Source organism: Boleophthalmus pectinirostris, unplaced genomic scaffold (assembly GCF_026225935.1).
Source record: "Boleophthalmus pectinirostris isolate CB_2022bp ecotype Guang Dong unplaced genomic scaffold, ASM2622593v1 HiC_scaffold_10, whole genome shotgun sequence".
Lineage (NCBI taxonomy): Eukaryota > Metazoa > Chordata > Actinopteri > Gobiiformes > Gobiidae > Boleophthalmus > Boleophthalmus pectinirostris.
Window position 1 is genome coordinate 24,743,467 of NW_026570971.1, and position 26,379 is coordinate 24,769,845.

The 26,379-nt window shown below is 36.6% G+C and overlaps 3 protein-coding genes across 4 annotated transcripts; all 3 read right to left on the reverse strand.

Moving 5' to 3' along the window:
• Window positions 1–2,112: 2,112 nt before the first annotated feature.
• LOC110157340 (28S ribosomal protein S26, mitochondrial) lies at window positions 2,113–4,780 on the reverse strand. The gene is made up of 4 exons (XM_020921654.2): window positions 4,440–4,780; window positions 3,581–3,727; window positions 2,628–2,751; window positions 2,113–2,544 (listed from the first exon to the last, which is right to left on the reverse strand). The coding sequence occupies exons 1-4, from the start codon at window positions 4,658–4,660 to the stop codon at window positions 2,413–2,415; spliced, it is 624 nt and encodes a 207-aa protein (XP_020777313.2). The 5' UTR covers window positions 4,661–4,780; the 3' UTR covers window positions 2,113–2,412.
• A 665-nt stretch (window positions 4,781–5,445) lies between these two features.
• pisd (phosphatidylserine decarboxylase) lies at window positions 5,446–17,878 on the reverse strand. 2 transcript variants are annotated; one of them, XM_020921650.2, is made up of 9 exons: window positions 17,774–17,878; window positions 14,700–14,743; window positions 14,397–14,533; window positions 10,262–10,396; window positions 10,087–10,185; window positions 9,280–9,403; window positions 8,794–8,931; window positions 7,691–7,851; window positions 5,446–7,172 (listed from the first exon to the last, which is right to left on the reverse strand). In XM_020921650.2, the coding sequence occupies exons 1-9, from the start codon at window positions 17,869–17,871 to the stop codon at window positions 6,942–6,944; spliced, it is 1,167 nt and encodes a 388-aa protein (XP_020777309.2). In that variant the 5' UTR covers window positions 17,872–17,878; the 3' UTR covers window positions 5,446–6,941. The 2 variants fall into 2 exon arrangements, with proteins under 2 accessions (XP_020777309.2, XP_055016081.1); XM_055160106.1 differs by lacking the exon at window positions 17,774–17,878 and adding an exon at window positions 17,112–17,372.
• A 994-nt stretch (window positions 17,879–18,872) lies between these two features.
• si:dkey-33c12.3 (uncharacterized protein LOC335380 homolog) lies at window positions 18,873–24,313 on the reverse strand. Its single transcript, XM_055160137.1, has 5 exons — window positions 23,754–24,313; window positions 23,079–23,298; window positions 22,120–22,341; window positions 20,533–20,657; window positions 18,873–19,774 (listed from the first exon to the last, which is right to left on the reverse strand). Exons 1-5 carry the CDS (start codon window positions 24,311–24,313, stop codon window positions 19,714–19,716), a joined length of 1,188 nt encoding a protein of 395 aa, XP_055016112.1. The 3' UTR covers window positions 18,873–19,713.
• Between the last annotated feature and the right edge of the window lie 2,066 nt (window positions 24,314–26,379).

A 26,379-nucleotide genomic window follows, 5' to 3' on the forward strand; every position in this document is an offset into this window, starting at 1 on the left:
CTGATTTGTGCTGTTGAACAAGAGCATTGCAAATAACATTAGTCACAAACTAGCTAGCATTAGATAACAGTTTTTCAGATAGTCCCTCTCATCTTTTTGTTGAAAATCAGACACCTAAACGGGACCATGAACACACGTATTGATCACAGGCTCCTGAAAATGTGTTGTTTAAATCCATTTAGTGTTTCTTTTTGAGTTTGCAGACTTACCTGAACTTATCTGACTATCTACCCCAGCGTAATGTCACTGCAAAGAATCAGTATTGTGTTTTTGTGAATATTCATTTTCTTTTTGGCTTTCAGGTGATGCCTTCAGTGAAGAAGCAGAGAAGAAGTTTGAGAAATACCCTGGTCAGACCAACAACCAGATTTCATAATCAGAAATAACATTAGTTTTAGTAACTCAGCAGAAGGTGAATTTTGTAAGATTTTTATACTTGAATATTCAAGTGCTATTAAGTCAATTCACGGGTTTCAGTGTGATTAAAAAAACATTGTTGTTGTTGTAGCAAATGACAATTAAAATGATGGAAAGCTCTCAAAATGGTGCCTATATACACAGAAAGGAGAAACCCATGAAAATGTCTCCAACAGGATTTTAGTGAATAGTCTGTACATGAGTTTGAATGTTTCATCAAGGCTTTAAAATGTCAGATGTTTACACAGAAAAAACAAAAGTATTAGTAATTTTTTGTTATCATGTTGTTTTGAATGAGAGTACTGCTCAATGGAGTTTTACAATTGTCAGTTCAGTTTTTGTAATATCTGATTTCTAGTGATTTTTCCTCCACTGATAAATTGTGTATGTATTTATTTGAAATGAAGGTGCTCTGAAGTCAATTTGAAGCCGCTGTAGAGTTATTTTTGTTTTATAAAGTTTCATGGTCTAGAAAAACTACCAATTTAAAATACAGTTATGATATAAAACAGATGTAACATTCTTCACAAAATAAAATGATCTCAACTACCCTTGTTGTATTTTTTCTTTGTTTTAAGTTAACTTGGATTGTTATGACTGGGCTATTATATATATTTAAAACATTTATCGTATTTTTCTGTATAGAATAGATGAAGTTTTCTATAGCAGGCCTATATTTAGTGGAGTGTGTAGCAGACTCGTGAGCCTTCTTCTTTGAGCCTAGTCTGGTTTGTTGAAGTCTTTAAACCTGATCATCTTTATCTCATCAGCGCCACTATGAAGAGGATTACACCTGCACGTTGTCACACATGAGCCACATCTTCACCTGCTCATGCTGGACTGTGTACAGTCTATGCGCTAAACCCGACTCAGAGGGAGAACTGCGCCCGCTACAGACAAAGAGCTCACACTACAAGGATAGATGAAATGTTCTATGCAAAATGCTTCATTACATGATGGTTCCTTCATGGTTTGAACTTTGTGTGACAAATACTACTGTAGTTTTAAATACAAATAGACATTTAAATATTTGGCAACTATTGATTATTTATTTATAAACTAGAAAAGCACTCAGAGAGCGCAGACCTCCGCCAAGAACTACCCCCATTTTTTATATAAATTGCGATTAAATCAGTCTTCTGGATCAGATCCGGATCAGCCTTTGGAATATGAAAGAGGATCCCATTGTCCATCCCTGAGTCAAATTTCATGGGGTTTGGTCAATAATTAACCGAGATATTGAGAAACAAATTTTTTTGGCCCCATTTACCACAATGTTAACTAAAATTTCAAAGTGATCCAGAATCCAGGATTTCTTCCGAATCACCCCCAAAATGAAATCAGTTCATCCTTTTCACATTTCCAACAAATCCTGAAAATTTCATCAAAATTGGTCCATAACTTTTTGAGTTATGTTGCTAACAGACAAAAAAACAAACAAACAGACAAACACCGGCAAAAACATAACCTCCTTGGCGGAGGTAAAAATATATTTCAAAACCATAAGTAACTTACTGCTTCACGAGTAGCAGTAGTAATAGTGTTAGTAGTAATAGTAGTAGTAGTAGCAGTAGCAGCAGCAGAAGAAGTAGTAACAGTTAGTTAGTGCTCATTTAATAATACTTAAATAAAACCAAATAAAATAATAAACAATTGAGTAGGCTACTTAAATAAAGAGTAAAAAATGACAACGAGTCACAATGGAAAAGCTATTTAGTCATTATGATCACATATATTTACAAAATATAACCATGATAAAAGCAAAATACATAAGATGCACAGCTCACAGGAAAAGTGTGTTGATGGACAAACAGGTTTGGACAAGTTTGAGACCTCTGAAAAATGTGGATGTTTTAAAGCAAATACTGTAACCATATGGAAGGAACCATTTTAAACCAATTACCTTTTTTGTGGGTGACTCTGAGGACAAATTGTTCATGTCAAAATAATGAACTGAACTGATACTGAAAACCCCATGACAAACACCCATTGGTTTCACTTGAGCACAGTCTGTTTAGTAATCCGTCCTTCTTTGTCAATGGCAAAATTATAATTCTTGGGATTGTCCAATGCTTCTTCAATTCGCTGATCCAAATTCTCCATTGTGATGAAGTGTTTTGCCTCTTCCTACACAGTAAAATACAATTATTTATTTAAAATGTCAAATACATGGTATGCAATTAATATGGTGATTAGAAGGTCTTTTTTACCTGTAAGCGTAAAAGTTCCTCTTCCTTCATTTTGATAAATTCCTGCTGTTTTTGTTCCCGTTCAAGAGCAGCTTCAAGCTGTTTTCGTTCCGCTTCCTCTTTCTCGATTTGAACCCTCTGCAGCCTGAAAACAAAAACAATGAATTATAATTGTGCATTTGACTAAATATATGCGCTAAAATTAACACATAACATCTGAATTCAGTGGTTCTGCAGCATTTGCTGTCAGATTAAGTGTTAGATGAAGTACAGTACTCAATATGTCATGGCAGCTGAGTGTTTGGCTGCTTCTGTGGTTACCTGGCTCACACACTGAGCAGTTTTTTAAACATGTCATTTAACATTCTATCATGGGATTTTAACCAATTAAGAAGTGCAGCATGTACAGTTCAAAGCACACATATGAGAGACTGTTGGATTTTGTGAAAGGAGCTGTTTGTTTTTTCCAGTATCCATGGAGACCGCACAAGAGGCTCACAAAAGAGCTAAGGAGGTAGCTATAGACATTTGAGTTGCTAAAGGTTTTTTACACCATATGCGACAGCAAATGTGACAGAACCCTTCAGAGGAAATATTTTGAGAGAATTAACACAAGGAACTCATTGGATTGTGCGAAATTAACCACAGTTTTTTCTCATATCCATAGAGACCGTGCAAAAGGCTAGCTAAGAAGCTAGCTATGGACATTGAGATGATACAGGCTTTTTACATCATATGTAGAAGCTAATCTTAAAAAAGATCTTCCACTTAAAATTTATACTTAAGTACGGTACTTTACTTTAATTTGTTGCGTCCCACCACTGGATTACAGATGTATTAAACTGATTTATCGTTGTTATTATCATCTTCATATTTACTGATCTTATCCACAAGGTTCAAACTGGCACAAAATTTGGCATCTTTTTAGCATAAATAACATAACAATCCCATTAACAACATCAGTTAACTCAGACCTGAGTTGTAGCATGCGCTGGTTTTCCTCTCTGTTCCAGTCCATCAGGGCACGGTGCTCCTCTGCCTCTTTCCGTGCTCGCTCCTCAGCCAAAGTTCCAGTCTCAGCTTCATACTTCTTCCTCAACACCTCCTCTTTGAATTCCATACTATCAAGAGATAATTCAGTTAATATTGTCCATATTAATAATAACAATAACAATAATAACAATAATAATAATACCTTTTATTTATATAGTGCTTTCCAGAGTACTCAAAGACACTTTACAGAACATAACGTTATATTGTAACCATCAAAAGAGCAACAAGCAAATAACACATGAAAGATAAAAACAGTGAATTATATTGACAAAAGTTAAACATCAAAAGCTCCTCTAAATAGATAGCAACGGTACCAACATACTGGCATAATACAGCCTGAAAATTGGTTGATTCAAATGGGTGATCACTTATCCCTGGACGTCTCAAGCACTGCTTAAATCGATTATTTTCTTTACTGACATTGCATTTGCATGACAAGTTCGCTACTCTAAGTTGACTTTGGAGTAGGGCTGCGGCGATTAATTGGAATAATAATGGATAGTCAACAACTCTAAACGTCGAGAGCTCCAATGCAAAGCTACTTACTAGAGTTACATGCCATTTAACGTTAAATTATTCAGAAATGTCTTCAGATACATAAAATTTTTACGTTGACAAAAGTATTCAAGAATAAAATCAGTCAAATCAGTCCATGGGTCAAACACAGTAAGCAGGATGTAACACAACACAAAGATGAACCCAAATGACAAGGGCATGGGAATATGAGGACTTCATTTAATGTGTCTTATTTTTGTAGATTATAACAAGCTATTAACTCACCGAAGGGCACTTAGAATCTGTTGGTACTCGGAGTATCTCTCTTTCAGGACCACCATCTCCACCGGGTCCACGGGCGGAGGGGTTTTGATTCGTGCCTCTTTGGACTTGGCTATCGGGTCGTTGCGAGTCTTTCTGCCGCGGACCGTCTCCACAAGAACGGCTCTTTTCCGGGCGCAGAGCCGGGCTGCCTGGAGGCTCCTGCCGCCTATGGCTTGAAACATCTCCCCTTTGAAATGTGGTCACGAATAAAGCGGTGAGTCAGATTAATAAAGTCAAATTTGATCTAAAGCATGGCAAAATGACATAAGTGCTATCGGCTGACAGCCGCCATATTGATGAACTCCGACCGCCGGAAGAACACGTGACCTATAAGCGTGCCTAAAATAAAATTAAATAATTGAATAAAAAAAAAAAAATATATATATATATATATATATATATATATATATATATATATATATATATATAATATAATATATATATATATATATATTTTTTTTTTTTTTTTTATAATAATAATACAAATTAAATAAAATACGAAATAAATAATGTTTTATAACTGTCTGAAAATAGATTTTGTTAAGATTATGGCAGCACAAATTAATTATTTTGTATCATAATCAATCAATCAAACTTTATTTGTTATTGTTGTTTCATACATTTGAAATGCTGCTTCACACGCAACAGAAAAATTTAAATACAATAACTATCATAATCATAATAATTTAATCAAATTCAATTTGTGGTGTATAAATATCTCATATTGCCTATACTTTTTTTAAACTTTTTTTTTTTTTACATTTTTAAGCATTAATTTTATCATTTTAAGTCATTCTTGACTATTATAGGTTTTTGTTAATACAATGAACAAGTCTTATTTTGTTATGACAGTAATGTATAAAGTCCAGGTTGTTTTTAGACTACGGGGGATGTACCATCATTGTGTATTAATGTGAAAAATTGTACTTTTTAATAAAACATATGAAGACAACAGAAAAAAAAAGAATGAATATAAAAATATTTTTATTATGATTACAATCATACAAAATATTAACAAAATGGATGGATTTATAAATCAATCTGGATTAGTATCAGGGCAGGATTTTCATTAACAGAAAAATTACAAAACCCTATATGGGTTTAAGAAAAAGTTAAATAATTTACAACATGGAAAATATAAGGAAGGAAAGAAATATTTAGTCATTTTACCATTGCCAATAGTTTTAGAACCATTTACAAACATAATCAGGAGGTTTATATATAGATTTAGTTTTTAGACACAGCTGATAATAAAGGTCATAAGAAAAACACTTTTTAGAAACAATACAAAATATGTATTTTAGTGCAATAAAGGCAGCAGGAGAGGTTATAAGCAGTAATAGCACTAATAGCCATTCATACCATGTACATTATTACAGGCAACTTCAAAAGCTGTTAGTGGTAGCAGTCATACAGTGACTGTTGTAACATGATGATAGATAGTGGATAAGCTAGTAGACTTTTGGTTGAGTTAGGCCAAGTACCACTTCAAAAAGCATAAGTTTTTCTTTGTACAGCCATTAATAAACTAATATGAATAAGTTAAACCCAGTCAACCCCTTAGGGACAATATATGGCCTCATATTTAAGCGTATAGAGCAAAACAAATCTGTGTAAACCAGTCCACACTAGGACTAAGTAGTGACTAATTAAGCTAAACCGGGTGTTGAACTGCATATAATACAAAGAGGCCATACATTTGAAGTGGTACCTGTGTTGAGAACCACTTAATTTAATACTATGACATTCACATGTATTGTGCACTAAAACTGGCTCTGGCATAGGAAAAAGGCCATGTATTTGATCCTTTAGCTGCCCTGGTAAACAAACCAAGCTTCCCACACATACAAAGTCATTCCACTTTGTGCCCAAAATTTGATGTTTTACAGTGCAGTTTGCAGTGCACTACTTAAATGCCCTTATACATTTGTGGCTAATGTTTTCAAAGGGGCATTGTGTAACTTCTCTGGTGCTTTTCTTCATGGAGATGCTATTGCTTTAGCTGAAATGTTTCACAGTATGGCATTAAACCTTTCTATCTTCATGGAGACCAAACCAGGTCAGATCTGTGGAGAGGCAACCCTGCTCACAGACAGAATGTCTGTTTTTCTAGCTATTTTTGAACTATAAAACCACCTGTACTTGAATAAATGTAAAGAAGAGTTGTTTAATGTCATACTGTGGGACATTCCAGGCAGAGCAATGACATATCCATAGATATCCATAATGGACCCCAACCAAAAAGTTACACAATGCACCTTTAAACAGAAATATGTAAAAGTATGTAAATGTAATAAGTTACATTATTAAGTTGTAAAATGTAAATACATTTTAAGTGATCCCAACACAAAGCTGCTTTAATAACCCATTTATCCAGTTTTGGCAAACATCTTCAGTGGCTGTGTTCATGTCCAAAACTCCAAAATCTCCAAAACCCACCCGCACTTGAAAGCACTGTATGTTTTAGGAGAGGAGACCTAGCCCCTCTCCCACTCTGATTTTCTGTCCTGCTTTCAAATCGAAGTTGAAGTCTTTCGGAGCTTCGAAAACTAAAACAACTGTGGATCCCAGGTTAAACTCTCCCAGGGGTGCCCCTTTCTGTAACGTCACTCCATCTGCAGAAGACTCTTCTCCCTGGTAACTACGTTCATGGCAGGAGCCTTTTCTGTATTTAGGGGTGTTTGTTTGGAGTTCCTAAAGGGGAGAAGAAGAAAATATTATATAAATGAATCTTGACAATACAGCTGCAAGATTAAAGTGCACTATGTAATTTTTCTGGTGGATGTTCTGGCACCTGCTTGTCTCGATGGAAAGGTTACTGCTTGGCTGTAATGTTCCACAGTAAGGCATTAAAATGACCTAGTTCCATTGAAACAAGCAGATGATGTCACCAGGAAAAGTTATAGATCAGATCTGTGGACACGCGAGCCCACTCACAGTAAGTATCCATGTTTCCTGGATCTCATGTACCCTGTAATTCACACCTTATTTAAACATATTTTGAAATGCATCATATTCTTTTAGTAGTTTAGCAGTTCAAAATTAAGTCTGCTTTTAAATGTTAATCAAATAATAATTCTAAAATCATTCAGCCTTTGTTGATAAAACTTGTTGTAGAAATTATTATAGAAGGTGGAGATAGTCATATGTTGTTGCATAAAGGACACTGAATTGTAAAGGGAATTATATTGTTTACATTTGTGGTTTTGTACCTGGTCAAAGTAGATGCGTATTGAGCCCACGTTGGTTGCCCCGACAGCGGTGAGAGAGAAGAAGCCGTGTTTCCACTGGCCAGTCAGAGCCACACGTTCGTTTAAACAGAAGAGTTCTTTAACCCAATGAGCCACTCCAGGACTCACAGACATCAGGGAACCTACAATATAAAAACACTGTAAATAAATGTTTGTTGGGAAAGGTAGAGCCTCAGTAGAGCACCGGTGTACTTTTATTTTATTTTGAAGGTAAGCTAAAGGAACATGCTTCATCTGAGAGTTCACACTTCAATGTGACTGGATAAATCTGCCTGTCACTCAGACTGAACATGACCAATAGGAAGAGTGGGTGGGGAAATTAGATGTTTTTATTTTTTTAAATTATACTTGTAAATATACAAATCTGTATTGTGCCTTATACAACATGTGTTACTACTTGAATTATTTAGTCATTTTAGTCATTTAACATTTATTATTAGATTCTTTTGCTTTTTGTTATTATATTGTAATGCATGCGCTACTATGTGCAAGTCCTTATGGATCCATTAAGTCTAATAATGCAGCATTTAACAGCAAAGCACTAACACACAAAATTTTATCACAATGGCAGATTGTTAATAGGTTAGATCATCATTTGATTTTACTAAACTAGAGTCAACTGCTGTTTTAAACATTAGTTAAGTATTTAAAGGTGCACATTTCTGGTGCAGGTGCCATCAAATACTTTTCTCCATGGAGATGTTATTGCTTTGTCTGAAATGTTTCACAGTATGGTATTAAACCTTTCTATCTTCATGAAGACCAAACCAGACCATGTTACAGGTCAGATCTGTGGAGAGGCAACCCCGGTCACTGTGTGAATGCCTGTTTTTCAAGGCATTTTTGAGCTATAAAACCACCTGTAATTAAATAAATGTAGGGTAGAGTTTCATGTCATACTGTGGACTATTCCAGACAGAGCAATAACATCTCCATAGAAACAAGCAGGTGACTGACTCCCAACCAAAAAGTTCCATAGTACACCTTTAAAATTGTTGTAATATTAAAATAACTTTAGTGGGAGTGATACACAGGTACTTCTGATGTCTTGGTAAATATGTTACCTGGGAAGTGTCTCCTCAGCTTCACCGTCCAGTCAACCGGAGAGTGGAAACAGTGGTAATCTCCTGGAGCCAGGTAAATGACCACATGATACAGGTCATTGTCTGGATGAGAGAGAAGGCGGTCCCTAAAGCTTTCACCTGGTCAATCAGAGGACAGACAGGAAGTGACTTTGGCAGGTCTAGTCAGTTTACATTTTAAATATCACAAATTAACGTATAATTTTTTCACAGATATTTTAATTGGGGTTGTAAGCAATCTAGTCACATCTGGGATAGCACAATACATATCCCCTCCTCGCCATGTTTTATCTTTATATTTATATTTGTCTCTTTTAATATATGGTTTTATGCATGCACTGAATGAATGTGCCAAACCACAAATGAAGTTACTTAACATAAAAAATAAAAATTCCCAGTGGGTTTTTGGTGAACTAACAACTTTATAATGTGGTCGAGAGCTTACACTCTCAGAGAAGCATGTCTCACCTTGGCCGTTTCCTTTGTGTGGCCCCAGAAAATGCTCCAAACTGTAGGTGACGCCTTTGACCTGCTCCACCTCTGAATTTTTCACAGAACCGAAGTGAAGCACTCTACCGTCTGCTGGAGAGGTCTGGAATTACAGTCAAAATAACCAAAAAAAAAAAAAAAAAAAAATCGATCACTTTTTTGTTTACTACATTTTGTATGTGTACTTTCAGAGGTTTTGATGTGAGTGTGTTCAGTGAGGTCTACAATTGTAAATATACCCTGTAACAAAACAAAATCTAATCTTAATTCTGTCTGCCACTTTCTTGACTCCATGATGATGCAATTGCTTTGCCTGGAATGTTTCACAGTATGACACAGATCCTTTATTCATTAGCACAAGCACGCCACCAGGTCAGATCTATGGAAAGGAGTGGAGCACTTGCTTTTTAGCAATAAAAAACAGTAATTGAATGAATGGAAGATAAATAAGCATCACCCTGTATAACATTCAGGCAAAGCAATAACAGCTCCAAGCACATAGTGGATCATTGGCAAAAAAAGTTACATGGTAATAAAAAAAATTCAACTAAATGACAACCATTGTCATATCTGACTGAAAATATTGTCTCTTGAATGGTAAATAGTCCTTAAAATGTCACTGGATGGATAAATGAAGTCTGAAACCCATGAGCCACCCCACAATAAAACTAATAACTTGCCATGACTAGGATCATACCATACAGTGAGATTTGGGGATATTATTACATCCTTATAGATAATTATAACTTCAAAATGTATTAATATTAATAGTGTATAGCTGCTTACCAGGCAGGAGGAGGAGACAGGTCTAGCAGCAGGTTTAAGTCTTCGCCTGAAAAACTCTCCCAGATTCTTGTAAAAATGTAAGTCCTCCACTGCTGCCTCCTAATGGACAAGACAGAATTATTAACAAACATCCCAGTTTAATTTAATCTGACAGTAGCTGGTTGCCATTGGTTACCTGCATGTTGACTCCAAAGGTCCAGATATAAAGTGAATAGATCGGCTTTCGTAAAAATGTTGGCAAGTCCACCGCGTTGATCTTACCCCAAACTCGAGAAATAACCCGAGTGGGAAACGATCGGTACAGTGCCACCTGAAGGACAAAGAAGCAATAACAATCAAAAGTGAATGAAAAAGATTTTACTTTAAATAGAGAAACAGAGATGTAAAAGGGAAGAAGACCATCTGGTTGTCCCTCAGTTGAAGTACACTGAAGTGAAATTGGATTATGGTCTGTAGTAGGTCTGGGCCTCTAAACACATAGTCCACTTAGACCTATGGAGCTCAAGAATAAGGGGTGCTTATGGTTTCAGAAGTAAAATTCAAACTCATTTTTTAAAGCTGCACTATGTAACTTTTTGGTTTGGGGTCTGTTACCTGCTTGTTTCTATGGATATACCATTGCTCTGCCTGGAATGTTCCACAGTATGACATTAAACAGCTCTAACTTACATTTATTCAATTACAGGTGGTTTTATAGTTCAAAAATAGCTAAATAACAAAAACAGACATTCTGATGGTGAGTTGCTTCTTCACAGATCTGACCTCTAACTTGTTCTGGTTTGGTCTCCACAAAGATAGAAAGGTTTATACCATACTGTGAAACATTCCAAACAAAGCAATGACATCTCCATGGAGAAAAGCATTTGACAGACCCTCCACCAGAACACTTACACAATGCTCCTTTAACGTTCTTGATGTTTTGTTCTTTTACTTGACCCTTAAGATCTATGGGGCAACTTCTGACCAAAAATATATTTTGATCAAATCATCCATAAAACCCATTATAAACTGCAGATTCATAAATGCATTTTGCTGCACTTTCAAGATATTTTTGAAAATGAATATAAATCCAGGACTGCATAATTTTAGAATAAAAATCAACTGTATACATGTTTTAAAATTAGAATTCTATTATTTAAATAATTACATCTTTTGCATTTGATGACTGTGCCAACTCAAACTGAGATTTCAATTTGATCCCTATCTATTTCAGTGTTTCAGAACAATTTAAAACTAAATAAAATAAATAAATTCTTAATAAACTTTTCAATGAGAAAAAGTCCTCAAAATGATGTATATAACAGGAAGCAGACATACCCATAAATATAATCGTGTTTTAGTCCCTATCCGGTAGCTAACTGGCAACTGTATTATAAACAGTTTTCAGACTAACAAAATAAAAAGTTTATGGGTAAGATGACTGGAAAATTTCCTTCAGAAATCAGAGATGAGAGGGCACTGTTGTTACTCCTTGGGACACAAACACGTCTAGCAGGTGTTACCCGATTGGCCAGCGGTCGCAAAGCTCTGGTGGTCAGTGTGCAGTAGAGGAACGCCATTGGCCGACGGCGCCAGGGGGCGGAGCTTCTACCAAGCGAGTTCAAACGGCGCTTCAAAGTCACCTGTGGAACCAGCCTAAAATATAGATCATAAGCTGCTCACTAATAAAGCTGATTCAATTTTACTAATATTACTAATGTGATGGACTTACAGTAGCTACCAACACTATTGCCTACATCACATACAAGATCATAACAGTAACCTAACAGTTAAGGTTTTGGTAGTTGTCAAAAAAAAAAAAAGCAGTAAGAAAAAAAAATCTGAAAATCTCAAATTTAAGCTTTCTTCGTTTATGTTAAATTTTATAGCCAATTTTAAAGCAATATTTGTACCTAAAGCAAAAAAATATATAGGCAAGTTTTAGCATATTCTAAAGGACTGCAAAAAATATCATCCGATTATGGTGTAAAAAGTGATTTGTAAAGCAAAAAATAGCAAGCTTTATATGTTTTTCAATATTGTGCACTTTTACAAACAAATACTAATGCATTTGACTAATAAAAGCTACCAACATCACAGAAAGTATATGCTGTATAGTTATATTGTGCTGAATTTCACCTGAAGCGGACTCGAGTTCCTTGGGTTGATTTTGTCCCTTTATTTTCCTCAGTGTTGTGCGCTGTTGTTGTCATACCATTATCTCGCCTCGTGTCTGTGTTGATGACAATTTTTGGTGCGATTTTCCTGTAGTCATTGATCGCTGTTTTTTGAATGCGTCTCAACACACCACGATTCCTCCTCTCATCACCGCGGTTACACCAAAACTTCACCATCTCTTCATATATATAACATATATAACATTACTAACTGTCCTACACTCATTTGATTACAGTTTAAGCTTAAATGTTCATTGAGCATACTTAAATCACTTTCAGAAATAACGCGATATTTCAGCTGCAGTCCGGAGTCTGTCCACATTTCCATTTGGTATGCACAGGGCTAATCCTCATTTGTCATTACAGCCTCTTTGTATGAAGCGGTAGAATTGTAATCCCACTGTGAACTAGTTTCAAGACCTCATCCAAAACAATGAGTTGCAACACACTGGAGATACAGTCCAAAATATGCATTAAAAAGATGAGAAAGAACTGTCCGAAGTAGTTTAAAAACAGCAAGAACTGTCAAAATAACAGCAGTTTCAAATAAGATGAATACACCTCAGTACAATTCTAACTTCTGGCTTTAACCCAGTATAATCAACTATACAATAAACCATTCAAATATTTAGGATATTACTAGACCTTTCAAAACCAGATTTAAGTTCTCAACATCATGCCACAAACAAAATCACCTAAAAAGTAGTCTGTTCCACACTCAGTAATGTCATCAAGATAATCCAAATTTGTCCAATGAACTCCCAAGGACACCGAATTTCCGTGAACAGTGCAGTTACCAAAAATAACAGTCCAATTTGAGGTAGTTTTACAGTTTTTGGTCCTGGTTTGGTCCAGAGCGTTTAAAAGCATCCTGGTTCCACGCAGCTGAGTGCACAGAGTCCAGAGCCAGAGCTGGATTAGGATTAGACTAAACACCTTTCAGCAGATCACTCTCCACAGTGGCCTCATTCACTAAACAGCCACTCCAGCCTAGATTTAGCAAGATAATAAGTCTTCATATTATTTAATTATTGTTCTATACATAGTTTTTAGTAGTGTTTAGAGTGTTTTCATTGCAAGTAACTGAAAAAGCATGACCAAGTTTTGTTTTTTTTGTTAATATTACAATGAAGGCCAAAGTACCTCACTGAAGTAAAGTAAGAGTTGTAAGAATTTATTGTTAAATTAAGATTCTCTGTTTTATGTGTAGGGATTCTGAAATGTTCCCTACAACCATAACTGTCTTTAGAGGCTTATAAATAATTTTAATATATACAGAAGATTAAGTATTGATAAACACTATTACTGAGATATATTGAGATATTACAATGCTAATAGACAGACCAAAATTCAAAACAGAGGGAAGAATGAAGAAGGGAGTGTTTGAAAACTTAAACACATCGGAGATGCATCCAATTACCCACTGAAAGTCTTTCCTGGGCTGTTAATAGACCTTGTGCAACACTGCCACAAGTGGTCAGGTAGAATATAGGTCAGAGCTTTGTCACCACATGAAAACAAACAGTTGCTAAAAAAAGCTACTAAATCTCTGTGCTGACTGGCAGAAATGCAATGTGGGTCAATAATGCTGTTCGATACAAGAAGGAAAGAGTGACTGTAATAATTTCTCAACAGGGGTTTAATGGATCATGGTATTTGTGTAATTTTTGTTTTGTTTATTTCAATACAATTTTTTCAGTGAGAGACAACCAGAAAAGGGAATATTTTAATTATGTGTGAATGCAACATGACTATGGAAGAAAATCTGGATGTTTTAAGCCATACAATTCTTTAATTTATATCATATTAGTATGTTTCTGAATGAGATTAATATATCACTGGTATTTTCAACACCTCATTAAACAATAAATATACAGTGAATTCTAGGAAAAAGGTAACGATAAAATAAGTATAACCAGCATAATGGTATTGGAGATTTTTTTGGTCGGTTTATCTGCCCAATATAGACTGTCTTCTGCAATGTTTTGTCCTGTCATTTTTAAATATTCCTCAATTTAGACTCAGTGATTATAGCCTTCATTTTTATGTCAAAAAACACTTACTTTACTGTATTAGATGCATTAGAATGTGCATCTCTGTAACACATTCAGATTTTCTTCCAAGTCTACCTTCTACAAAGACAGGTGAATTTACCTGAGTGGGCGTGGCCAAAACAGGGGGTGCTCCCTCTACTTCCTGTTTACCCTTGTAGTGCTGGTAACCATAGTAACCTCCTCCAGTGACCACCAGCAGCGGTAAAGGCCTGAAGGGGCGCCTCCACAGCCCTCGAACTGAAAATAAGGGTTCATTACAAACGTCTAAACATGTCTGTGCTGTGAGGATTTAGGTGATAGTTTTAAAAATGATTTAAGTAATGAAACCCATAACCAAATATGTACGTTACAGACTGAGGTTAATGTATATAGATATTATAATACTAATACTAATAATAAATACCTGTGCTGAGGCTGCATTGCTGTATTTTGAATGAAGAGGGCGCTCTGTAAAGAAAAAAAAGATTTTAGTCTCCTTTATAAAGAAATGCAGAACCAACAAGTTGAATAACAGTTTAATTCAAAAGCAGTTGTTGCACAAATTTTTTTTTTAAGTTTTTTCCCTCCCACAATTTGGAGTAAGGAATTCAGAGCTAGGAGGGAAGGTGGTGGTGCCTGATTTGGTCCAGAGAACAATTTTGTTTTTCTCTTCTAACACCTTGCCTGGTCTTTTTATAGTTTTGACATGGTGGTCAGGCTGGTTAGGTCTGACATTTTTTTCATTTGGTCTTCATTTGAAGACCTCTGTTCTCTTGGTCTTTTGCTTGCGATGGTCTGAATCTGTTGAGGCTGGTTGGGTCTAAAGACAGTTTTAGGCTGTCTTCTATTACCCTCTCTTCTCTCAGTTTGAAGGCTATGCACCACCTGCTCTTTTGGCCTCAGCAGTCTTATCTGTAGTTTTGCTTCTGTGGTTTCTGTCTCTGTTTGTTCAGCCTCTTCACCTCCTTAGTGAGCTCTCTGATGACGTCTTTCATCTTAATGTGACTCATCTGCTCCTCCATGTTTTTATGTGAAATCATCCAAGCCTCCTCCATAGAATGTTTGCAGTAGTCCTTGAGGTTCTGTACCTCCTTTAAGTATTTGAGGCACTGCACCTTTAACTCTTTCTGAAGAGGCACAGTGTTTCAATCTTAGTCCTGAGCTTCAATTCCGATGTCTTCCGATGTCTCAAAAATCGGATTTGTCTTCTTGGATGACGACATAACATCAGAAATAGATGGAGTACAGACTCAAAGAGAAAAAGAAACTAAATATTTAGAAGTCATGATTGATGAAGATCTAAACTAGAGGGCTCATATAAATTAAACTAAAGGCAAAATTGTGTTGTATAAAGTTAACTTTGCTCGCTCTAAATAGCACTGCTATATTAACATTATACTCAGTCCTTGTTCCATGATGTACTGTACTCCTGCGTGGAAATTCGGGGGTCAACATGTAAAACCAAGAGCTATTATTTATTTGGCAAACAATGGCCTTGAGAATTATCACTAACAGTCATTATAGAAAGAAATTTTAACCCAATATTTGTCAAATTTAAAGCTTTGGAAATTAAGGACATCATTGTTTTATGTATCCTCAAAGCAAACATCAGCAAACATTCAAAGACTTTTTGAGATAAGGACAGGTTACTATCTACAATCTAAAAGGAACAGGCATATTTTTTCAAAAATGATTCAGAACCAAGAAAATGGATTGAACTACAAAGCTTAATTTAGGGAATAATCTTGACAAAGAAATCAAAGCATTAAGAACAATAATGGTATTGTATTTAAAATTTCCACATTAAAGCGTGTAACATTTAGTCCAAAAAAAAAAAAAAAAAAAAAAAAAGACCAAATCACCAAATTTTCATTTTGGTTATTTTTATCAAACTGAAAAACTTCCAAAAACATGTGTCCTTACTGTGATCAGGCTTGCATCTCCACAAACTTGACTCTTACTTGGGTCTCAACCTCTTGGTCCTTCCTTCGGTTATAATATTCCACAGTATGGCATTAAATCTCTCTATCTCCATGGAAAATGTTTTTAAATGGTTTTAACAATCTATATCCACGGAAATGTGTCACCTCCAGTATACTGTACCTTTAAGTAAGTATTCAGGTTATTCAGGTAGATTTCAAGAAAAACTAACTTGTTGCGGATAAAAGGGCAGATATCCATTTGCAGAGAATTAATATGACTTAAATGTGTTTCCTAAGGAGTGATGCAATGAAGAGAACGTCATGACCACCAATGATGAGAAGGTTTCATCGGTGGTCATGACCTTCTACCTTCACTCCTGGACAAATAAAGGATTACACATCTCACTGTGTTGTGAAATATTTTAAAGTCACTCAGTGTTAAATATTGTCTGGAAAACGGAGCAGATGAGATTGCTCTTCTTTTTGTCCACTTTCATTCATGTATTTTATGTTTAACTTTATTACACTGTTTATTTCTTTTTGTATTTTATGAATGAAATAATAATAAATAAAATCAGTTGTTTGCTGTATGTTTCCTGGCTTGTTTTAGAGATTAGACCTTCTGTTTCAGCTTCTGCTCCTCCAACACCTCCAATGCTATGGACAGTCTTAGTTCTAATAGAGCATTTTCTTTCTTCATGAACATCATCATGATCCATGATCGGAGTGTTGCACTCTTCATAATTTTTTTTTCTTCAGTTTTTATGCCTCCTAAATACATGCATTAATAGTAAGACATCCTCTTGTGCTCCTCCAACTTCTTCAGGGCTGCGGTCAGTTTTTGCTCCTCTCCTCCTCCGTGCTTTTCTCTAAATATATCATCACCTCCTTTTAGGGACAGAAAATCTTCTTACTTGGCCTGTTTCTCCTCCCGATATCTCATGACGATGTATTTCGCGTTTCAGATGATCTTTCTGTCGGGCCTCTGCTGTAGTCTCTGACTCCTCTCCTTCTCCTCCACATTGTCTTATAAGGCTTGGCGTGATGTCCGTCCTTATTAAAAGGGCTGTCACTGATCTCTTGCCCAATCCACTTCACGGCCAAGTCTGCCCGTTCATGTATCTATGCCAAGGGTCGTAACAAGTGTTTGTAATCGTGCCAGCCCCTGTGAGCTGATGTACCCATTAGAACACTATCTCTGTCCTGATTGGCGGAAGAAGTGGTGCGATATCTCTCTCTCTCTCTCTCTCTCTCTCTCTCTCTTTCCACGTGTCCCATTCATACCGTACCTTAACCTGTCATGTCATCCACGCGACAGTTATCCTGACAGCTTTGTTTGAGATACAACTAAATTTACAATAGATGTAAATAACAAAGGACAAATGTCAGGCCCTGTAGAGTGACCAGAGTGACTAAATCTCCTTCAATCTCATTCACTTCTTCACAATGGCCTTACGTATAGAGTCCGATTATTTTAACTCATACTCAACACTCGGCAAATCTCATATGACTCTAATCGTGAACTGTGTGTGAATGTCAGATAAAACAAGTACGAAAAACACGGTTTAATTCTCACCTGATCCTTGTGACAACGCGGACCACACTCCTGAAGGCCGCCGCCATGTTGTTTTTGCGGAAGTGACGACAGCGCGGTGTACGTAACGTATGACCCATGTTTTGGCGAGAAAAAGCGTGGATTTGCAATAAACGTGACTTGAATTGAAATGAATGCGCTGCAACAAGTATTGTTTTGAATATAAAGTGTATTTATGAGATGTTTAATTACTGTTTAAGGTTACGTGTGTAACCTTAGTTCTAGAAACTTGGGGAAAAGAGCAAGATAGGAAAACAGATTGTAGTTGTTTTATAGAAAACTTACTTTAGGTCAGTATGGTCTTGTGGATTCTCTCCAGGGCCATCTGATCTACTCTACACCACTCCAGGTATCCTTCACTCTGTATTGCTACTATGGCCAATATCATGCCTGGGATCCCGAGTACACACTTGTTCAATACTTCACCCATGTGTATTGACTCTTTGCAGCTGATGTCATCAACGTTCCCTGGGGGTGTGATGCTAACTATAGACACTGCTCTGTCTGAAGCTCTGTTATTCAAGCTAGACTTTAATGTGAGATTTGTTTTAACATATTTTGACCAGAAAGAAGTGACTTAGCTCCGACGACAACAAGTGAGATTATTTAAGATGTTAAATAAGTCTAAAACACTTAAATCAACAGTTTTTCAGTTAGTCACTCTCACTTTCGTTGAAAATCAAACCTCTAAACAGGACCATGAACACTTGTACTTGTCACGGGTTCCTGAAAACAGGTTGTTTAATCCATTTTGTATTTTTATTGTGTTTCCAGACTATTATAAATCTTTTTTGACAGCGTGTGTGCATTGTTTCACCATAGGAACTGAAGAACATTCCATCATACACATACATGTAGAACATCTCCAGTGAGATGTCACTGCAAAGTATCAATAAAAATACAGACGTCATTCTGGTTTTGCCAGGTAAGATAATATCAAAGTTTGGGACTATTTGCTAATCAGAAAAAAGGTAATGAATCCTCTTTATATTTGTTCTTGTCAGATCCCGTCTCTTCATCCTCCTCTACAATTCAACATCATGTGACCACTAATAGTTTAAACAAGAAAGACTCAACATGCCTGTTTTGCAGGTAACTTAAATTTATTCAGCTTGTTGTTGGCTCTTACATTGACACAGTAGTTTGTGTTAGTTTCACAGATGTTAAGAATTAATTTAACAAACAACAAGGAGCTCCTGCAGTTATTGTTTCATTGTTTTAGCAACTAATTTAAACAGAGGACATTATAAGAAGAAACCAGTAACAAAAGACCTCCATTGCAATTACACAAACAAGAACTATCAGAGAAAATATGAGTTTGAATACCAGGTTAATATGTCTGAATCTACAGTATTAGTATATGGAATATCAACCAGAGACCAGTTGTAAATGCAATGGAGGAAAAACCAAAACATCACTAAAATTTAAGTTTCTGAAAGTAAATTTTTAAGGTTACTGGTTCACTGATCATTAATAATAACTATAACGCAGGACAATGTTTATCGATTTGATGAGCTCCAAGTCCAACCATCAAAAGTTAGAAATAGTTTTGTCCTTCTTTACAAACAGTTGGTCAAATGTTTGCACAGTGAGGATTTTGATAAATAACTTTTGATACTTGGGTATTTTAACTTTAGGAACTCAGTCAAAACAATATCTCTGTCCCAAAGAGCTGTTTTGTAACTAATGCAGTGCGGCATCCACTCTTTGTAGGTCAATTTCTTTCTTGGTGTCAAATGTGTGTAGAAGAAGGGGGACTTCTATTGGACCTCTTGTAGCTATAGCTCAAGGGCGCAGGTGTCTTGGTGTTGAGTTGTTGATGTTGTAAGAATGTAAGAAAAGAGAGAAATAGAGGGGTAGAGAGAAAGAGAGAAAGAGAGAGAAAAGGGGGATGGGGGGTCATGATGGTAGATGATTTGTGTTTAGTTGAGAACAGGGAGAGGTGGATAAGCCAGGCGAATCTCCTCCCCTTCCAGAAGTTTCCTGGAAAAGTACAAACAGATTTGTAGATTTGTATAATCAGTGGGTTAAGTGCATTAGTCTTGGTTTAGTTCTCATCTCATCATGGTTAAAGCCCAGTTTGGTCCTGGTCTGAGCTAGTCTTAGTCTTAGATTGTATGGCCATATTACAGACTTGTTTCAGTTCTGATATAGTCCCTTTTAAAGGTGCATTGCATAACTTATCTGGTAGAAGGTCTGTCAAATGCTTTTCTCCATGGAGATGTTATTGCTCTGTCTGGAATGTTTCACAGTATGATATTAAAACAAAGTCAGTCAGAATGGCTGTTTTTTCTCGTTATTTTTGAGCTTTAAAACCACATGTAACTGAATAAATGTAAGGTAGATCTGTTTAATGCCATATTGTGGAAGATTCAAAGTAGAGCAAGGACATATCCATAGAAACAAGAAGGTGATGGGCCCCTGCCAAAAACGTTACATAATGTAACTTTAAGGACTCTGACTCTTTCAATTAATTAACAGGTGAACAATAATTGTTGATTACACTTGTTGTTGTTGTTGTTGACCAATTAACTTTCCATTTTATAAATCAGTAATATTTGCAAACCATAACCTCAAAGACTAAATATATTTACTTAATAATATAATAATAATGACTTAAGATTAAGCCTATCTTGACAATAAATTGGTTAACAAATTATTCATGAGCATTTCAGTACATCTTCATTATCTGATACTTGCAAAAAGATGAATATTTTTTATATTTGTTTTTTAGTCATTACCTGTACGCTGCGATTTCAATGTCCAGCGCCATCTTCACGTTCAGCAGGTCTTGATAATCTTTCAGGTATCGAGCCATTTCCTGTTTGGCCTCAGTGATGTCACTCTCCAGGTGACATATTCTCATCTGTGGGTCACAAAAAAAAATCTAAAGGAGCATATTTAACTTGTCTAGCTTATAGTCAGAGAGAAAAGGAAATAAAAAATTGTCTCTACTGCAACTACACGCTTCTATTACAATGCATGTTTCCTGAAAAAGGTCTCTAAACTACATTGCCAAGATCCCCAAGGTTGGCTTTGTTATGTGATGAAAGCATAGCTGAAGGGTCAAACAAGGTGACATTTAAAATTGTGTGCCTAAGAATTGTGTCAGTATTAAGTCTGGACCTAAAGCACTGAAAAAGCCCTGACATGCCATCCTTTAATTAATGGCTATATTCTTTTCTTAAAATAACTGCATATGAAATAATGCTATCAAAAAGAAATGGAAACAGAAAAAAATGGGCTAACTTTATTGCAGACCTAAAAGATAATGCATTAAATAAAGCTATTAGTATAAAAATTTATATCTATGTGTATGCGTAATGAGCACTGTATGAAATTTGTGAAAAGAAAACAAAACAAAAAAAACAATCATTTGAAAAAGTAAAATCCTTTTCAACATACATATCAAGCTTTTAAATATACTTTTTCATATGTATCTGCTCTTCTGGCACAAAAGTGAATAATTAATCTCTATGTATCTAATCTACCCTAATTTAAGGTAATGCAGTATGATGACATACACTGGGCCATAGTTTGAGAATAGACTTTGCTCATTGGTGTGTGAGAGATGTGCGTTTTGGCATAACGTTGCAGTTTCCTCTGACTGAGGCCAAAGTCTGCTGAGCTCTACAGCTTCTGAAGGAGCTGCACCAACTGATATTTATGGCCCTGCTTTTTCTGCTTCTCTGCTTTTTCTATTTTCTTTCTGTCAAGGCTTTTAAGAGCAGAGGCTATTTTTACCTGAAGATTGTGGTGTGCACTGCTTTTGTTACAACTTCACTATAAACAAGCGCTGTTCAATAGACCTGCACCCACTGTGAAAATCCAACCAATCACAGCGTAGGTGTCTGGCAGCCCATAAGAACAAAGTTCTGCTCGGACAATGTATCAGGGCCAAACTGAGAGAACAAAGTGATGTCATCTTGTCCTTACAGCTCCAGGTGAACTTCTTACTTTTTATTAAGTATGAACTGGCCTTAATGTTGTAATTTAAAATGTCTTAACATTAAAGCAGTTAACATTTTGTTACATGTATGGTACAAATGGAAATGCACAGACCATGATCATTCTCTTTTTCAGTTCAGGAAAGATACTGTTACATTTCAGTCTTATGTTTTAGAAATATTTCCATTAAAAAAAACAACAACAACAATTTCTCTGAACTTTTTGCTGTAGAACTCTCAAAACAACCAAGCTGAACATTGACAAATGGAGATGACTGAATCTCTTTTAAAATGAACTAGCTAAAACTATACAGTCCTAGATCAAGTTAAAATTCTTGTATTGGTCATAACCAGTATGAGTTTGTAGTGTTTGATACTGGCCTGGTACCGTGCCACCTCCTTGGCCTGCGTGTGCTCTAGTTCTTGCAGTTGTTTGGTAAGGGACTCGATGACGTTTCTCAGACCTTCGATTTCGGATGAGCGCGTCTGCAGCAAGCGCCGGTACTCCATAGTCTCCTCCCTGATCGCCCGCACAGCCTCATTGTTCTTACTCGCCATTTCCGCTACACTCGCAAACTTGTTCTTGTACCATTCCTCTGCTGCCTGTATGTAGAGAGAAATTCTTTATTCAAAACTTTTCTTGATATCTTTCCTCATAACAACAATCATTTTTACCATCAGAAATATGCAAAAATGTGCCTGTAAATGTCTTTGACTGAGGTTCATGTAAGCACAAAAAGTGAATAGACTGAACATTAAAGTGCTGAAATCTTCTGCCCATCTCTTCCATACATTATTAGTTTTTTGTGCAGATTTGATAACCAAAAATTTTATTATAACAATTTTCTCCGATCACCCATGTTTGGATTACACTGAATGTTTTTGTTATATGATATTTTATCAACTCTTTTTACAGCGTTTTGACAGTATACTTGATATTTAAAGGTACACTATGTAACCGCAATCTGTTTGTTTCCATGGATTCCATCCATTTCCATCCATTCTTACTGTGAGTAGGGTTGCCTCTCCACAAATCTAACCAAGTCAAATTACAGAATTTGGCTAGCTCCATGGCTCCATGGAGATTCATAAGTTTATAGCCATACTGTGGAACACTCTAGGCACATCTCCATAGAGACAGGCAGGCAGCAAACCCTCCAGCAGAAAGGTTACACAGTGCACCTTTAATAAAAATGACATTCTGAGGGTAATTTGAACACAAGAGCACATAAAATCACTCACTACACAGAGGCATACTAAAACAGAGACCTCATAAAAATGCAGTCCTCTATTTTATTTTTGCTTACCTTTAAAACAATAATACTAACGCTATTGTGTACCTGCATGTTCCTGTGGGCCAGGCGCTCGTACTGTCCCCTGATGTCCCGTAGAGCGGTGGAGAGGTCAGGTCGGGACACTTCTACCTCCACACTGATGCTAGCCACTTGCAGCTGGGACTGCAGCTCTGCCTGCTCCTCTGTGTACACCTTCTTCAGGAACAGCAGCTCGTCACACAGGGACCCCACTGTGGCCTGGGCGTCCCAGTTGGACAGCAGGGCCCTGGAGGAGGACACAGGAGTAAGGTACACTTTATTCATGTGTTTCAGTTCCTGTTATAGGTGACATTTTGAATACTTTTCGCCTTTCATAAAATTATGTTTTGTTTTGAATTGTTAATACTAATGGGAACTATGCTTTGAAACCCATTTATGTCCTCATAGAGAAATATGTCCTCTATTATTACATTACCATAAGATTGATACAGAAATAGTGCCTCTTGCCTCAATGGGAATAATATTAACAGATCAGCACTATTAAAGCTGCATTATGTAAATTTTCTTGTGGAGTGCTCATCATGTTTCTAGTGTTTATTCAATTACAGGTGTTAAACAAAATAACTTACAGTTTAATGCCATACGGTGAAGTTTTGGCTATGCCTATTAGCATCTTCATCGAGACAAGAAGGTTGTGGACCCTTGACTAAAAATCAAAATTCTTCTCTTGACCCTCCTTACCTTGTGGCCTCCTCTCTGGCCCTCTGCAGCTCCTCCTCTGCCCCCTGTCTCCTCCGCGCCTCCTCTTCAAACCTCTCCTTCATCTGTTCATACACATCGCGCAGATAGTCCCGGTCCGCCTCCATCCGCATCTTCTCCCCATTCTCTGACTCAATCATGGCCCTCAGGTTTCGGGCCTCCCCCTCGAATATGGTCTGGAGACGGGACGGGTTACTCTGTCGTGCCCTCAGCACCTCCAGTTCAGACAGGAGAGCCTTGTTCTGCTGCTCCAGGAACCTGACCTTTTCGATATAGGTGGCGAAGCGGTCATTCAACCCCACTAGCTGTTCCCGCTCTTGGGTCCTTACCTCCAGCAGCTCCGAATTCATGGAGCTTACTTGAGTTAAATCCATCCGCGGGCCATCTTGAAGAGAGGAGGGTAGAGGAGAGGAGCTCAGCCTGAGTATCCTCTTTCCAGATGGGGTAACACGAGGAGAGGAGGTGAAATAGGGGGTCTTGGTTCGGGACCCTATGGAGATGTCCCTTGATCCACGATAAGAGAGAAAAGGATCGTAGCTCATGATGACTTCTGTGTATGTTGTTTTAAATGAAGGTTAAAGTTTCAGGATTTTGGATTTTTTTGTCCCCCTTGTTCTGCACACCATGGGAAGAGAGGATGAGTGAGCGTTTTGCACTGCACCAGCTCAGTGATGCTGCAGATCCTGGGCTTATATAGGGAGAGAGCGCCCCCTCCCTCCTCTCACTGACACTTCTCCGCTGTCAGCATGGTCTCGGCCAATCAGAGCGCGCTGCAGTGAGGACACTTCAGAGCTGCCTGGACCAAGAGAGAAATACACTAAATCATCTCCACAACTGGGCTAATGACAAACTCCGAACACTCAATGTTGCTGGATCGATATGACCTTATAGTGATCGCTTTACAGAGGCGAGACTGCATAGACCTGGTTGTATTTTATCGACTGTGTAGACTTAACTGCAGCTTTACAGATGACATCATACCTTTAGAGCAGTCGTAGCTCTATGGCAGAGGATTCATCTACAAACCTGGAGATTGCTGGTTCAATTTCAGCTCCAACCAGTGTGTACTGTTGTTGTATCAATGGGCAAAACACTTCACCGACATTGCCTGTGTAAAAATCTGTTCCTTTTGTATAGCTGCATGAAAAAAATGTATAGTGATTTTTATTTGATTTTAGTATTATGATCGCTATTTTCGGATCTATGTTATAATGTTTCCTAATCAAAAACATACCTGGAGTTGTGTTGTTTCAGTCACAAACAAATCCTGCATATTTAGGCTGTTCTTCTCTCAAACAGAAAATACTATGTTCCCGATGTCATGTGATAATACAGGAAGTGCTCCACTGTGTTTTTAAATTCCACAGGCCTCCAAAACAAAACACAACAACAAGGTATGTTTAATCTTCTATGACATGACTAACAACTCTCAATAGTCATTTTTTGTGTAATATACTCTAGAAGCATCAACAATTGAAGAAAATTGAAAAATGAACTGATGAAGTAATACAAGAATCCTGTGCATTTAAGAACATGTTTGTACAAGTCAAAACTACAGGTACAAGATTTTTCTATAAAAGGGCAGGATATTTTGTTAATTAGAGAGGACATTATATTATGTAAGTAATAGTAGACTTTGTGATTAGATAATTGGACCAACTCAAATTGCAGCCCTATTCTTACTCCTGTGTGATTGATTGGAGTTACCACAGGTGTACACGTGACAAAAACAAAAAATCATGGTAAATGGTCACATTTTATTTAGTGCTTTAGTGCGTTTTTTGTTTTTTTAGCCAATGATGTTCATATTGAGAGCATGATTTGAATTGCCAACCTTTGGATCGGTAAACAAACATTCTACCAGCTGAGCTATAGTCTTGTGATGTTTGGGGAAGTTGAAATGGCCAATGTAAATTTGCTTATAATATATTATTATTGATATGTACATAGATTTTCTTTTAGGGAGATTCTGAATTAATTCAGGAATAAAACTACCAATTAAAAGTCCGAGCCTGTTAATAAAACGTGTGTCAGCAGACCCCAACAAAACATTCCAATTAATTACTGCTCATTCATTGTATTATTATTATTTCATTTTTCATGTTAGTGGGTAATTATAATGGCTTTGTTTTCATTGCTTTTATTGAAGTCAAGTTCGATCGCTCACAAAATCAAATATTGATTGCCTGTTAATCAGGCTCTAATGTGAATCCAATGAGTCTTTGCTGATCGTGCTATCCATGCCTCAAACGAAATGTGATCTGCAAAGAAGGAATTACGTTGTCTATATATTTTACTGAAGGTTTTTAACCACCATAAAGCAGTTTTCCCAAATGAACAACAACCCAATCTTAATTTCAGTCCCTCTGAAATCATCCAGTCCATGACTATAGTAGTCTCAAATGATTAAGGCAAATACATAAAATCTATATGTTGCAGTTCAGCTAGAGAGCCAGCAGATGTCAATATAGACCAATATAGACATCTGGGTTTCAGTCATTTGAACGTTTTGAACTCTGTTTATTTTTTTAGATTGATTTTAACATTTTTCAAAACAAGAACAAAATGTTATTCAATTAAATAAGATAAAAAATAATAATAATAAAAT

Excerpts from the sequence above, each read along its gene's own strand:
- LOC110157340 (XM_020921654.2), bottom strand. The coding sequence starts at position 4,660 with ATGTTTCAAGCCATAGGCGGCAGGAGCCTCCAGGCAGCCCGGCTCTGC. Across the intron at positions 2,752-3,580 it reads CAGCGCATGCTACAACTCAG|GCTGCAGAGGGTTCAAATCG; the intron begins GTCTGAGTTAAC and ends TTTTGTTTTCAG. Across the intron at positions 2,545-2,627 it reads AGGAACTTTTACGCTTACAG|GAAGAGGCAAAACACTTCAT; the intron begins GTAAAAAAGACC and ends TTTACTGTGTAG.
- pisd (XM_020921650.2), bottom strand. The coding sequence starts at position 17,871 with ATGGGTCATACGTTACGTACACCGCGCTGTCGTCACTTCCGCAAAAAC. Across the intron at positions 14,744-17,773 it reads CGCGTTGTCACAAGGATCAG|AGCGCCCTCTTCATTCAAAA; the intron begins GTGAGAATTAAA and ends TTTTCTTTACAG. Across the intron at positions 10,397-14,396 it reads TTTTGGCCACGCCCACTCAG|GTGGCACTGTACCGATCGTT; the intron begins GTAAATTCACCT and ends TTTGTCCTTCAG.
- si:dkey-33c12.3 (XM_055160137.1), bottom strand. The coding sequence starts at position 24,313 with ATGAGCTACGATCCTTTTCTCTCTTATCGTGGATCAAGGGACATCTCC. Across the intron at positions 23,299-23,753 it reads GCCAGAGAGGAGGCCACAAG|GGCCCTGCTGTCCAACTGGG; the intron begins GTAAGGAGGGTC and ends GTCCTCCTCCAG. Across the intron at positions 19,775-20,532 it reads ATTGAAATCGCAGCGTACAG|GAAACTTCTGGAAGGGGAGG; the intron begins GTAATGACTAAA and ends GTACTTTTCCAG.